Genomic DNA, 16,115 nt, shown 5'->3' with positions numbered 1-16,115 from the left:
CAAGCCTTTAATGTCAAAATGAAAACAGATCTCAAAGTGATGTCAATTTATTAGATAGAAAATGCATGTTTGCGTTGGTATGTGCCATCATTTGCCATCTCCAAAAGTCAGTATTTAGATGCGCCATTGGCAACAAGTAAAGCAGCATGAATGGGTCTTTATTACCTCAGCCAGAGAGGTTATGTTTTCAGCCCTCTCCATTGGTTTGTCTGTTGATTGGTTTAAATACACAAAAACTGCAGTACAGATTTCCATGATACTTGGATGGACATGGGCCAAGAAAGAAGCCGTTATACTTTGCTGCCGATCAGAACAGGGGGTGGACCCAGGAACATTGCAAGGTTGCTATTTTTTGGACATTTTCATTGGTTTCCAAGGGATTCATTCATGATTCTTGATGAAAAAATCATATATATATATATATAGTGTTTATCAGTGTGTGCAATTTGATGCAGATCCAAATAAAAATCTGTATTTAGTAGATTTAAATGTGGTTTCATAATGAGTACCATTGTGGGCCTTGACGGAGGGATGCTTATATGATTTGTATTCTATTGTTTGGCACTTTGTAACTGTGTTTTGAAAGGTGCTTTTCAATAAAGTTTAACATTAACTTTGCACATGTAGACATTCTTCTTTCTGTCGAGCCATTATTTATCAATCTCTTCATGACTGGTTTAACTGCACCACCCCTCATCTATATTCGAATGTTTAGTATATTGAGTTTATAATGCAGCACAGACCCAGTCACATGACGAGTGGGATCACGGTGGATAGCATGCAGTTTCTGCAGGTGTCAGTATGACTGTAGCCGGTGGGAGGGACTTGATGCCCCAACTTCTCATTCTGTGTCTCCCTGCTCTCCAGCCAGTCGTCCTGGTCCTGCTCGGGGAGAGAGACGTCGACAACAGCAGCGCGTTACTCCGGGAAACACCATGAATCTGAGGCTGAAAAGACGACCGGAGCCTCGCCTTATTATTTCGCCCTGTTCTTCTTGATTTCCGTTCTCTTTTTTTCTGTTGCATCTATTTTTTTTTCTTTCGCCCCCCCACCCCCTCCCCTCCTTTTCACCCAATCTCTGACGCGCAAGGACACTACAGCATCCATCCACGGAAAGGCTCACATAGAGCATCCTCTGTACAGACGCACCACCATCCTCCTCCTTCCTTCCTTCCTTCCTTCCTCCCACTCTCCTCCTCTCCTCTCTCCTGTTCTGTTCGAACGCAGAGGACATCGGGACCTCGTCTTCTCCCACCCCCCGATTTACCCGGAGACATGGATCTATGGTTTCACTCGATCCGGATTTGCTGGTGGAGGGTTTTGTTCCTGATGAGTGTTTTCCAGGACTATCTGAGCTCCATGCTGGACTGCCCGCCGACCTGCAGCTGCTCTCAAACAGAGATCTATTGCAATAAGTCCGACAGCGGCAGGTTTTTCCCTTTACTCGCCCTGCAGGACACTGGGAACAATGGGAGCAGTGTTGACATAGCAGAGTTATTCAAAAACATCTCCTCTATGTAAGTAGATGCGGATCCTGCCGTGCGTTTTGAATCATTAATTGATCACATATGAGGCGTCTATGCGCCCTGGGTGGCTGTTGCTGGGTTTTTTTTCTGCACTGATCTGACTTGTTGGCTTCTTATCTTTTATTCGGAGACTTTTCTGCGCCTCCATCAGTGTGTTCGGTGGCATTTGGTGATAAATCCGCGTTTAATAAGGCTGATCGTGTGTGTGAGGGTCAATGCGCTCCTGCTGCCTCCTCTGCACAATAAGAAAAAAATCCTTTGCAACCTTGTTGGACGTGGCAACTTGATCTTGAGCCTTGCTGGTGGTGAATGTCGGGTTTCTTCATCCTTATGTGTGCGCGCGTGTGTGTGTGTGTGTGTGCGTGCGTGCGTGTGCGTCCATAAAGTTGCTCCTCCGCAGCGGCACCGCAGGCCTGAAAGCTAAATGACAGAAGGACGTTGCGGAGAACCTCAGATCACCCATTCACTTTCATTCGCGTCCCCGCGCACAGCAACTGCTCCGACAGATTGTGCCAAATGAAACAGAAATAAATGGCGCAGTAAGGTCAACCGGATACTTCTCAGCCCCGCATCCTCCGGGACCGAGGCGACCCGACAAACTTTAATATGCCCAGATGATGCGGGTGCGTGGGGGGGTAGGGAGGAGAGGAGAGGAGGGGGCGCTGGAAACGTCACTTGTGGCGCTTCATCCTTTCTGTTTTTTTGTCCTACACAGACGAACACGTAGCCCGGGCGCGCGGCTCTCTGGGCATTCATGAAGTGCTTCCTTTAAAACAGAGGAGCTGTGATGACGGCACACTCTCCAACCCCCCCCACCATCACCACCCACATACACCCACCCCCAGAAGTACATTTTCATTCTGCATCCTCCCCCACCCCTCTCTCTCTCTCTCTCTCTCTCTCTCTCTCTCTCTCTCTCTCTCTCTCTCTCTCTCTCTCTCTCTCTCTCTCTCTCTCTCTCTCTCTCTCTTCCTGGCATCGATCCCTCCTGTCAACATCAAAGCTTTCTTTCTTGAAAAGTCAGAGGAGGGAAAAAAGAAGAGAGAGAGAGAGGAAAAGAGAGACATAAAATAAGACCCCTGGTGTCGATGGGGTGATTTACATATAAAGTCAACATCTCCCTTCAACAAAGTACTGGAATTCCCCGCACGGCCTCCGCCACAAAGGACTCCCCCCTCCCCATCAGTCCTGGTATCCCGTTTACCCTCCATCCGTCTGAGGGAGACAACAACTTATTTTGTGACACGGTCCATCGCCTCTGTGCGCCACTAGAGGGTAGCCTGGTACCCCTTTATACACCGGCAGCAAGTGCCCTTTACAGCACTGGAGCCGTTTACGTGACTGTTTTATCAGACAGGCTTCTTTGTCAAAAAACCCGGGGCTCAGAATAAGGCCCAGCAACATTTGGAGCAATGGATGTTAAAGAGATGAAGGGTCGGAGGTCACAGCACACAATGAGTGATTATTGTGGCCCCAGAGTGACCCCCCCCCCTAGATAAGGATTTTGTCCTTGTGAAACCTGCTCCATTCACTATCCAGCCATTTCCCTCTGCTCCCGCTCACTGGGATCAACAGTAGGATAATCTAGCTCGTGCATTTTTCACTTAAAAATGCCAGAATTCGTTTGGTTACGAGTACAAAGTCACCCGTGAATTGCCTTTGAGAAACCCCCAATGCAATTGACCCAGTACTAATTGTCCATTTTATGGTCCCTGGCCAGCAGGCTGGTTGTTTTCTTGCTGCTCAGCCCCGACGGCAAACTCCACCCAGCACCACCACGCCTCAATGACAGCTTATCAGAGACCTCACCGCCCCGTGTCTCATCAGCGTGCATGTCTGATAGGTATTCAAACAGCACAGGCGTGATTATTTGTAGAGCTGGTGTGAAATCTGATAGAGGACTAAACAGGGACACATCAGTATATAGTAATTTAGCATTAACATGTACATAATTAATCAATTGTCTCAGAACAATAGCAAACAAACACATTGTATATCTATAAATATATATCGCGCCCACTGAAACATATAAATAAACGTGTCTCATAAACAACAGAGGTTAATTGCTTGACATTCATTTAATATCTGGCCGGCAAACGCGCTCATCAAAAATAAAACAGTGCAGTCAGTGCGTGAGCCCACAAACAGCACAAATTGTCCTTGCTCCTCCATCTCTTTGTGAGGTGTGAGAAGCATGCAATTTGCTAACAAGAAGTCTATTTCATTCATCACGAGGGAAACAGAGAGAGATGGGGCCAATTTAGGAGATAGAAAGTAGAGCGAGGGCTCCTTGCAGCAACTGAGGGAGGATTGGCCAGCCAAAGAAAACTGCCAAGTTCAGATAATAGTTTTCCATTTCTCTCACATTAGAGATTCATCACAAGAGGCATCAGTGTTTGAAGTGGATAAGATAAGGCCTTGCTGTGATACTTGAGGAAAAAAAAACAGTTTTGTGAGAGCAGCTGAGGCATTTGACAGGTTTGTGTGTGTGTGTGTGTGTGTGTGTGTGTGTGTGTGTGTGAGAGAGAGAGAGAGAGAGAGAGAGCACGGCTCTGACCACAGGTGCGCATTTCTTTGCTGGATCCAATCAGTGTTTCCACCTCTGGCGTTGGCATGAGGTTTGGCTTCATTTTGTTGTCCTTTTTCTGAACCGACGAGAGGCTGGTTAGCAAGGAGAGGCTGAAGTGTCGCACCAATCTGTGCCGTCATCACCGTGGCGTCAGTCGCTAAATGCCTGTTATTCCGAGGAAAAATCACCCCTGCAGTCATCTCGCTCCACTTCATTCCCTGATGCCTCCATTCAACTCTGACGTCTAAGCGTATGTATTCAGCAATGTCTATTCATTCGCTGCTGAACCTGCTGCAAAGCTCTTAACTATTTAATCATTTCGTGAGAGTTAGTGAACGCAACCTAGTAAGCTACACAACTGAACCTGTAGTAGCAGAAGGCCTATTACTTTGTGTACTTTACATTATTATTATTTTATTTTCGTATGGTAATGTAGTGAAATATGCTCATAAATATCCTACAGGGACTGATTTGTATTCACTAACATTCCATCAAAATCGTACAAATGTAAATGTGGAGCCCCTGACATCCTGAAATCATTAATTAATAATTATACATTTTTTTGTCTTGTGTGCACAAAAGTTAATCATTTCAGAACATTGAGACACTAACATTTAGGCCATATCTAAATTTTACAGCCAATTACATGGTTTCCTACTTGTTCACAGAATATGCAGATTTTCCTGGAAGTGAAACATTGTGCAATTTTCTGGTCCACCAAAACTTCCCATAACTCTCTGGGAAATCTGCACTGAGTTGATAGTAAAATTATGGAATGTTATCACCAATGTATTCACTGTAATGTCAAGCCTATCATTATCTCATAGGGATTCATTTTTCTCAATTGTGTTCCACTTTAGATGTTTCAAGACATAAAAATACATAATGTTTTTACCATTTCCCCCCCCAAAAAAGTGCAATTACCTTGTTTAGATTCCTAGAATTACATGAACTCTTTCCTCCTCATGTAACAATACTAAATCTATTATTATATGAGTATTTTAGTTTCGAACAGTTTAACTATATAAGACACAAGATGCCATGACACCATGATCCTCTCTTAACCATCAATCCAACCATCCATCTTGCCATATGATGTAATTTAAATACATATCATATTGTGTTATTCTCACTATGTTTAGTCATTATAGAGCACGCGTGTCTCTTTAAAAGTGAATGTAAAAAACAGAATTCCTCAGTTTGTCTTTGAATCGTAGTTTTGGCTTTTTTAATGCCAACTCTTCGTTCAATTTGTGGAATTGTAAAATTGCCATCTGTTTATCTGCAAAAAGAGAGCTCCACACTCAAAATGCTTCCCTGTTTATCTACTTAGCACAAATATGGCTTGAAGTTTATCATTTAATATCTTTAAATCTTCATGATCCACTCTGTTAAAGTCTGTGCCTTCTCATTTCCAAGGACTTATGTTATCCTTTAAAATTCCTCGTAATGTTATATTTATACTGATTAATCTTTTAATATAAAGAAAGTGTCACTTTCAAGCGTGAGACGCCACACTTTGGAACGAAGCAGAGCAGGGACATTGGATCACAGAGAATCTGTATAGAATGAAGGAGCAGAATGATGAAACAGACCTTGATCTCTGACCTCCATGTGGAGGAAGGGAAATAAAAAAAATCACTTGGTGTATGTCATTAAATATGAAAATAGGAGGGAGGGTGTTAAAAAGAGCAATAGAAAATTAAAGCTGGTACATCATTGCTTGCATGGTATATACTTCACTGGCCATCACATTGATTTATTACCTATACACTTTGGATCAATCCGACTTGCACCGATTCGTCAAAAAGGTTTTTGAGAAGTTGCTTCTCTCCTTTTTCACAGTTTAAAAATCTTAAAGCAGCTCGGCCGAGCTGCTCTAAACTATTGATCTGTGAACACCTTCAACTACAAATCTTACATGAGACCTGCCAGCTTGCTGATGCTGCCAAAGAAACCTGTTTCACACAGGAATGTTTCACAGGTCCATTTAGATGACCTGTGTGGGCTGGTAGTGTCCCCTGGTTCAGACACTGAGCATTACTCCGTTACATAAATTCAACGTTTTCTCTACCCCTTCAAACTCCAGTGCAGCCCACATATTGTGATTGTGTGTGTGTGTGTGTGTGAGACCAGTAGAAACTTCAATATCTGCTGTATACTGCAGGTCTTGCATAAGGCTTCTGAATGGGAATAGATAAGCGAATCTTTATAGAATTTCACTGAAACTGTGGTCACAAGTGGAGTATTTCCTGTTCAACTGAGAGTCTTTGCTGAAGTGCTGGAGTACCAGTTGAACCTGGATTGAAAAAGGTCTTTCAAACGTTTGGAGATATTTTAAAGGGCCCCTCTAGTAATTCAGCATTGCTCTTACATAATTTGGGAAACCTTCAAGAGACAAATTTACAAAACAAATGCTCGAAATTAGCAGTGCAAGCTCAGATGTCCGGAATTTGAGACCCTATTGGTCAATGTCCAAAAATGCCCTTTATTAAACTTGGTTGTGCCATTTTTTGACCCTCCCTGGCTGATGTATGCCCTTTATTTTCAAACCTCCAGTTTGTAAAACAGCCCTCTGAGCCATTGAACATGTAAAATTATAAAATATATTTTTTGTATTGTAAAATACAGTATGTTACTACTTTAAGTAGCATTTGCCACATCCATGCTAATATAGCTCCGTAGAAGTGTTGTGTGTCGGAAGCATTTTCCATCACAGACATAAAGGATAAAAGAGATGCAGGAAAACAGTGACATACTAAAGCTGCTTAACACAAAACACAACAGATAATCAGACTAAAAACTTTTGGACTCTTATCATGAAATGTAATTTACTTGATAACAATGCACTTGCAGCCAGAGTGCATGAATGTCCGATATTCTGTGCGGTTCATAATGATATGATTAATATCTTTTGGGGAAAGAACTGACAACTTCCAGGGTTTCCCAGGCCCACAGAGCTGGAACACAGTCAAAGGGTTTGTTCCGCCCCCTAATCTGCCATGTCAGACGGACATTAGTGGTGGTTATTTCCCCTCTGCATCCACATGCACTCACAAACCTTTACTCTCTCTGAAAACACTCCTACCTTCCCCTCCTCGCTGCTGGTATACTTATTTTATTTCCCCACCATGCATCACCTCCCCCTGCTCTGTATCCACCGCTCTGTCTTTGTTCTCTGCTTCGCTGTGTGAAGTTTTGATGTCTGGGTTTCTGATGCCCAGCTCACCTGGATCTGTTTGTCATCTCGATTTATTTCTCTCTGTCACCTTGATGTTCCTATTTGTCGTTTCCATTTATTGAGCCTTTTTTTCCCTCCTCTATTCTTAAGGGGTGAGGTTTTTACGAGCCTGCAGGGGTTTCTTTGTGTGATCTGCAGTTTTTGGTGTGTTAGTGTCTTTTGAAGGCACAGGTAAATGATACCGAAACCTCACTTACCCTCCGTGAGCTTCTCATGAAGAACATAGCTCGGAGTTGTACACCTGTCTGACACCAGCCTTGGATATCGGCTTTATATATATGTATGTATAAAATATTTCTATCTGTAGTGAAATGTGTATATTATGCACGCATTCTTGCTCATACGGGAAGTTTGTAGTTTTATCAGAGAGCTATTTAGATACATAAATGAATTACTGGCCTGTCTTTTGCCATAGAATCCCTTTCTGATTAAGTGGTTTGCACTTAGGATACAGGTGATCTTGACAACCTTTAAACCCCTCGGCCCATCTCCAGTCCCATGATGCCTCAGTGTCATCCTGACTAATGTCATTTAACCACCCAGGACGAAGTTGCTAACACACGTCCTGCCAGTTGGTTCTCACCATACGGACCCCCTGCTGCCTCCGCATTGCGAGGCTCACCTCAGGCAGTGCACAACGAGCTCCACTGTTATAAGCATATCATCAAGTTTGCATGAGCCTGTCTTTGTGGAAAGTAGGTCACGGCTGCCATCTGAGAATTACGGGGAGAGAGCAGCGTTTTTTTCCGTTCAGATCCTCTACATGCAGGGGATATGCTGTGAGAAGTCCAGGCCACGTGACTGACCCAGGCTCTCCCACGCCCCCACCGCCTCAACTCCCGCATCTGCAGGCAGCCCTGGTGCCTTAAAAGTTGCATACTAATGAAGGGCCCCCCCCTCCCCTTTAACAATCAAAAGACGCATTGAGGATCGACGGGTGAAAAATACTGAAGGCTCTGCTGTTTCGGCCAGGATTAGAAGAACCCTTTAAAGCCTTACAGCAGCATTCCAGGGGCTTTCTGTTGACATTTAGCTTCTTCATTTATACAGCAGATTATGAGTCAGTGGTGCTACTGTGTGCAACAGTTTGTTGTGTCGAATGTGGGGGATTTAAGGGAACAGAAGAAAAAAAATCATGCATCTACCTATTTAAACTGCAATTTGTTCCATAGTAGCATGAAAAAAAATAGACACGACGGAAATAGTTTCCTTGTTTATAGTCAATCAATTTACATATATTTACATGCACTGGCTTTTGCTGGATTTTTTTTATGTAAAATGTGCCATGTGACTGCTCAGTGCTAATCAACAATTATCAAGTATACTGGCTGCTGTCAGATATCTAAAGGCAGACATTTTTAAGTCTAATCAGGTAGCATGAGCTTTACTGAAGGTTTATTACAGTTAATCATGTTTAAACATGGTATCTGAGGCTTAGTGAAGCCACACTGAAAGCAGCATTACAGCTAATTCCTTCTTCTGCATGATACTGATGGATGATTCATACCGTGAGGTGTCGGTGTCTTAGAACCTCTTTTCTCTCATTCTCTCTCTCTCTGTCTCACACACACACATGCATTGTTAATATCCTCAGCGATAACCTCCTCCCAGGTGAGGAGGTATGTCTGACCGTCACCATGTCCGTTGCACTTGTGTCGACTCCCATCAGATGTCACAACAGATTCCCCCTCCTACCTCCCTTCCTTCTCTCCCGTCTCCTTATAAAGCTACTGCTTATAATTCATGTGAGGTGTTTTGTGTTTCAAAAATAAAAACATAAATCATCATATATTATCAAGTAGGATGAGTCACCCCACTGTCCTCCATGTCAGCGATGACTGCCAGAGCTGTGTGAATAATGTAGCTCTCTCAGCCCTCACTAAGCTTCAGCCATGTTCTCCTTTACGGTGCGCATGTGGATGCGAGCTATTCAGCGGCATTGTCCATTCTTTTTCGTGAAAGAAACAGTCATTATTAATCTGAATACATTTATCGTTAATCTCTGTGCATATTCCGTTCATCTGCAGTCCTGTGTTGTTTGTAACTGCCTGCTTTACAATTCCGCTTCAGCGTGTAAGACTGTGACCTCAGATGGCTGTTTAGGGTCGTTTGGGGCCTGGAGCGTATCCCAGCCTTCTTCCCAGTATTCTTGTTATTTTTTTATTATTTATTTTATTTTAGGCCACCGCCATTTGGTAAGCTCTGAGCTACAAAAACACTTTCTTTCAAAAAACTGAGGTGCTTTGTGTTTTTGGCATTTCTTTCTCAGACATTAGCAAAGCAGTACATTACTCAGATAAGAGCAGCGAGCTGCCCTTTCCTGTCCCCATCCATCCATCCATTTACTATCTCTTGAGGCAATATGTGCTCTGATGTTTGGGTGGTAAACACTCATAATGAATTAATGGCTTTAAAATCCTGGCTGTTTAGCTTTGACAACCAACATCATCAGCTGTAGGGCCAGGCTAAAGCATTTGCGGCACAAATGTACGTCCATATTTCCCAGAAAGCAGAGAGAATTTTATATGTGGGCCAGGAGTGCAATAACAGCTTCTACTTATTGATTACCTCTGATATCTGTATTTTCTCTGTTCTGTGTGACTATTGGTGCGTATGGCACTACATCATAACATTATGGACATGGCAGGCCATTCAGCCGGCCTCACCGATCATTCCCAGCGAGCCGAGGCCTCTCTGTGGCCGTACAGGACTGGAGAGCACCAGGAGGGTTTTTGAGACCCTGACGGAGCTTTGTGTGGAGGCAGATGAGAACACATTTATACTAAATGGTCCTCTGGGACTCAACTCCTCTCCCTACTGGCTCCCTGTTGGTGCAACGACCTTGCTACTCATCTTCACAATATCGCAGTCACTCTTCATCTACCTTCACTGGCTAAAAATGTCATCTTATTAAGAAGTACCTGAGGTCCTCTCTAGAGCTTTACCCAACCTACAGTTTTGCAACACAGTCAGACAGCAACATTCATGTAATAGTAAAGCAAACAAACCACCCTGTCCTTTCAAGCTAATGGGTGCTAGCTACACTAATCATGGTTCGGAAATATTTTTTGAATAAGATTATGGTGTATTTCAAACTATTGCTTTTAAAAACAAACCATGAAAATGTAGGCTAATTTCAGAAATCTAGTTCTTTTGTTTTACGATTCTCAAAAGTCAAATTGTCTTATAGTTTAGGTTGCTGAGGACAACAAGCTTGTACATATAACAGCTTGCAACATTTATTTTTAACAAGAAATTAGATTTATTAGCATTAGAGTTGTTTTTACATGGACAAACCCTCTGTTTTGGCAAATGACCATGTACCTGGAAAACCCTGTTGTGTTACCTTGACGACCAGCATCCATGGATTCTGGCCACCAGGCCTACTTTAAAGGCTTTTAATGTCATGTGTCTTGATACGTCTGAAAGTGCAACATAAAAATAATCTAGGAGTTGTTTTAGTTTTTAAAAGATGAAGTGTTATTATTAAAATGAACAGTAAAACCAACAGAAAGGTTGTCGTTCAGGGAGCCGTGGCTTTGAAATTTGTACTTTGTTATCAGCCTATTTTTATTGTCTGGCTTAGTAAACTGGGAATTATTGTTATTCAGTTGCATACCAAAAATAAAAGTGAATAGGGCGATTGAGGCGTTGCATTGCTGATAAAACTTTATAGACACATTATTGTAGCTGCTTCCATGCTTCAAATTCTTAGGGGATTTCTTTGGCTAAATTGTTTGGCTTAAAATGTTCACAAGATTAATAAGGGTTAATGGTGATGTTCAGATTTCATAGCTACATGCTATATATTTATTTGTGGTGTGAACTGAACCTTGATGTTTTTCGTAAAAAAATGTTTTCTATTCTTTTGTCTTTTGAACTATTAATATGAATTATAATGAATGTGTGTTTTACATATATATATATATATATGTATTTATTTAATATACAATGACTTTCAAATATTTCGGATCCATTTGCATCGCTAAATAGGTAACAGCCGAATATTCAACAAAACAAAGTTTGACCTTAGACAGCAATCATCGGGACACAGGAGATTTCAGAAAATTTCATCATCCCACATTTCATGCACTTCATGTAGTACTGTGGTTGGTGTATAATTTATTAATAACACAAGGTCCCCACATGATATGACTGGGTGTCAACAGAGTCAACAGTGCTAAAAAAACAAGCACAGCCACGAGTGCATACATTATGGCAGGAGCGGTGGTACCTTTGGGAGTCAAACTAATTTGTTGCCGTGGCAAAATTAGCCTCCATGAGGAACACCGCCATCTCTCCTTTGACAAGACTTTGATGGAGAAACAGGCTGGCACGTCAGTCAAGAGGAGTGACTTGCGGCGGCAGCTGTCTACATTTGACACTGTGAACTCTGGAGGCTTCTTATTTCCAGAGGAAGCCATCACCTGTCAGGCATCACCAATGTGTTTATTGTTACTGCAAAGATCAATGTGTTCCACTTTGGTTATTTTACAGAGGAGACAAAAGTGTCAGTGATTGAATGTTTGGTGATGTTCAGATTCCTGTCCTGCTGAAGTGAACCGTGTTAGGGCCTTATGTTTCCTAAATACTTATTTAACTTTTAATACGGTCTGATATATAGGCATTTGTGAAAGTACAGATTCTGAGACAAATCGCAGGAGGGCTCAGAAAAATTAAAACCAACCACCCACCCACACCTACATAGATGATATGACATGAATACTGCACAAAAGTATTTTTGTCTTTCTAAATAGTAATTTAGCATGTTTCTGTGGTCAGGGTCTGGCCTATTTTCTCTGCTTACTGCATGCAATTAACAGCTAAATATACAAAGAAAAAGGTCTTTCACACAGTTTCAAGGTCTATATCTGTCGAATAGATGCAGACACACATCACGGTGTGAACAGCAGGCGCCCCTGTGAGATGCAACAGAACAATAATGCAGCTGTAACGCGCTGCACATGCACCAAGTGTTGCACAGGCGTTAGCGGTGTATGTTTTGTGTCTCTGTGCATTTTATGCCTGTTTATGGTTGTTTGATCGATTTTCGTGGTACCGATGGTCCAGGTACCTGGCCCTATATGATTAGTAGGCCCACAGGTCATCCATCAACGTGTACAGTATGTGTTTAGGAATATCACTCATGATACGTTCAGGAGCATTTGTAAAACATGCACAGAGGGGTGACAGCCAACTGCCGAGGCTTTATGCCTTCTTGTAGACTGATGAGACGTGTCCTGAGGTTAATCTGTCTGGCTGCACGGATTAGGAGTGGGCTCATGGACCCTCATTTTGAGGTAGTATGTATGTGTGTAATACAGAGAGAGAGAGTGTGTGTGTGTGAGTGTGTGAGTGTGTGTATGAGAGAAGCAGTTGCTTAAATGGAAGCAGAAAGAAAAATAGCAAACAAATCAATTATTCAGCAACCTTGAGCTCTATCCCCCGCTAGTTCCATCCTTCCTACAGGAGGTAATTGGTTGACACTGTAGACACATGTGAGGACTAGATGTTATTACAGTTCACATCTCAATCAGAAAACATGAACATTTTGGAAGGTATTTAACATCGACACACTTCCCTTTCTTTTCACGGAATGTGAGAAAGCTTGAGCGTATTCACCCAGAGAGATAGAAACATGTAACTTTTCCCTCCTGGTGTATTGTGTTTTAATGAAAGGATTCTTCTGCCAAACACTGACACTGTCAACTGTAGTCCACCTTTCTGAATTATTATTAGGACTGCACCAGTGCACGTAGCAGCCTACAATTTAACCACTCCTGATTGTTAAGACAGCTCGAAGAGATACGATACCCTTGGTTGCCTTCACACCTTCACTTAACGGAGTCTGCTCTGTGAATTCACAGTGTTTTAAAATGTCCAAATTAGCTGAGAGCTTTTTGCTGTGAATAATGAAAATTATGACCAGAAATAGAATAAGAAACGTAACTTCATGGGAATCATAGATAACGTCCCTTGTGTTATTAATAATGAAATAAAGAAAAAAACAACCTACCTATCTATCTTAAGTAAAGCAACTACAGTTGTTTGCTGTCTTGCATAGATATTTTATGAGATTCTCACTGACTCCTTGCTGCAACTCCATCAATCTTCTTTTAGCTCTCAACAAGAAGGCAAAAACTCTATTTCCCGAAATCATTGAACATTATTTATTTAAAACAAAGTGAGTTTTTATTATATTATTATTATATTAACTGGATAATGAATTTTGCCAGTACTGTGGGTCTGCCAGATTGGTTCCAAGGTGACTGAATTATTTTTACACAAGGGCTTTGTTGTAATGTAATATTTGGATGTTTGGCTGATCATTTTATACAACATATACCTTATATGTATATATATATATATATATATATATATATATATATATATGCAATCTCGTGTATATGGAAGTCATGTCATAAAGAAAAGAAACAATACAATTCCCCCAAACAAATACAGAAATTAACAAAGCCACATATATCCATGCAGATATTTTAAACCCTAATAATATGTGCACTTATGCTTACATTCTCACTCACATACATAGTGTTGTGTTAAATCAGGTGAAAAGGTAGTAAGCATAGAAAATAAAATAAAATGAAGTGCATACCGTTGCCAAGGCAAAATGTTACAAGACTGCATCGCCAATTCTTATCAAAGAAAAGAAAAGTGTGCCCACTCCACAACCCTCCACAGCAGAGCCTATATTAAGATGGCTTCCTTCAAAGTTTGTAATTTCCTCTCTTTATCTTAGAGAGGGTGTGTTTTAAGCTCAGTTAAAATCTGATATTTGAAGCTTTTAGCATTTAGATGCAGCATCCTGCTGGTGGAACAGCTGGAGGTAAAACGTTAAGAGCTCGTCCACTGATCGTTTTTAATATCACCTTGTTGAAGAGCATGTGTGCTTCCATAAACTGAAATGTGTAATCAGTCTCCTTTAAAAACCACTACCTGTATTCCGCCTGTCAGGATGAATGCACCTCTGATCTTAGCCATTGAGAGGTGAAATTTGAAAATAAAGCTTTGAACACAGAACCTCTTTGATGCTTTGTTTTGAGGAGATGATAGAGCTGTTTTGTCTCAGCACCTCTCCTCCCCAATCTCACAGTGTTTTACTCCCCAAAACAGGACACATTCACTCACTGTCAGCTCAGTGTTATTTTTACACCTGGATAAATATCATCAGGGCTGAATCTAAATCCAACCATGAGCCTCGTTCCTCTGCCGCAAGTGTAAATTCCTCCTGTCAGAGTCCTTTGTCAACATAGGAACGCTAATTTATCAGGAGCTCTAATTAGCACGAGGACTCAGGTGGAGAAGTGTCTCACACACACACACGATCCAGCTTAACCTTTTGCTTTAATTTCCCCCGAGACTAATTCCTGGTATTCACAGAAAACAGCTCTGTTTGCCCTTGTGGTTCTGAGCCTACAGTGTTTCATATCACTGCGTATTGTCTGATTTCAATTTGATGTGTGTGTTTCAAGCTGCAAATATGTCTTCAAATAATTGAAAAAACGTCCCCACACTTCCTCTGTCCTTCACGACGAATTAAACGTACGCACTCCATAAAATCAATTCGTCAGACATTTTTCTTTTACCACATCGTCTTCTACCACATCAGAATCAAATCGTCCTCTACTCCACCCTCTGGTTCTCACCTCACTTTTCAAAATAAAGTGACAAAAAAAGGTTGTGTGAGATGATTGTAGCTTTCGAGGTACAATGCACCGAGATGACTGAAGATTGCCTTCAGAGGAAATGTAAGGCGCAGATAAATAAGGAGGAAACTATTCATTATTTTCAAAATCCATTACCTGAATAAGCTCAAAACCCTCGTACATTGATTTTGATGTGTTGGAAAAAGCCCTATAATAGTTAACATGATGATGATGATGTAAAAATGCAGCCTCACAGAAAACTCAGTTGAGACTGAATCATAACAACACTGATGTGAAAGTACTGGTACAGATATGTGGGGACTCTTTAAATATTGAACAAATATCCTAATTCAAATAGGATTTTCACATTTGGGAAAAGTCCATCACAACCTGCCTCATCCGTGCCTCAGGAAGTTCGAGATGGATTGTGTTGGGGTCTGGAGGATGAACTCAATTTTGCATCTTATCACATGCACTTAACATCCGATTTGCCAAGCACAAGAAATATATAACAACACTGTCACTGACTTACATCTGGGGTTTATGCAGAGTCATCATTTATGTTTGGATCATGTTACATTTGGGACCAATTATTCGCTTTCACAACATCTCATTCCATAGCTACGCAGATGGTACACAACTGTAGCTGTCCTTCAAAACCATGTGACAGCAGTAAATTGACCTCACTAATCAATTCATGGCTGACATGCTAAACTGGATGTCCCAAAACTTTTTTAAATGTAACTCTAACCAAACAGAAATTGTCATCATTGGCCCTGAACACTGCCCAACTCAAATACAACCAGTCCTTGGCCCCCCTCACTCCCACCATTAAGTCAGCCATAAAAGTCAGGGGTTAGTTTAGACAGTAACTCGAGCCATGAAGAAAAATAGTCCACTCATGTTTTTATCGACAGGAATATTTCCAAAATAAGGTCTAAATTATACAGGCCCGTATATCTTCTTATCTCGACTACTGCAATGCCTTGTTTACTTAGGCCAGACTTAAGACTAAAGGTGATTGAACCTTTGCGGCACTGGCTCCTCGGCTGTGGAGCAGCCTTCCACAGCCTGTTCGATCTCTATTGCTTCATTTAAATCTTAAAACTTACTTT

General features: G+C 41.6%; 1 protein-coding gene across 6 annotated transcripts in view; it reads left to right on the top strand.

The window, feature by feature from the left end:
- Positions 1–845: 845 nt before the first annotated feature.
- The window catches only part of ntrk3b (neurotrophic tyrosine kinase, receptor, type 3b), a 167,810-nt gene continuing 152,540 nt past the window's right edge, over positions 846–16,115 (top strand). For all 6 annotated transcript variants that reach the window (XM_035164590.2, XM_035164573.2, XM_035164564.2 and 3 more), the window contains exon 1: positions 846–1,517. In XM_035164590.2, the coding sequence (XP_035020481.1) occupies positions 1,276–1,517 (242 nt within the window). In that variant the 5' untranslated portion in view covers positions 846–1,275. The remainder of the gene's footprint in view (positions 1,518–16,115) is intronic.

The sequence above is a fragment of the Hippoglossus stenolepis genome, chromosome 1 (genome assembly GCF_022539355.2).
Source record: "Hippoglossus stenolepis isolate QCI-W04-F060 chromosome 1, HSTE1.2, whole genome shotgun sequence".
Lineage (NCBI taxonomy): Eukaryota > Metazoa > Chordata > Actinopteri > Pleuronectiformes > Pleuronectidae > Hippoglossus > Hippoglossus stenolepis.
This window is presented reverse-complemented; position numbering and strand designations above follow the sequence as displayed.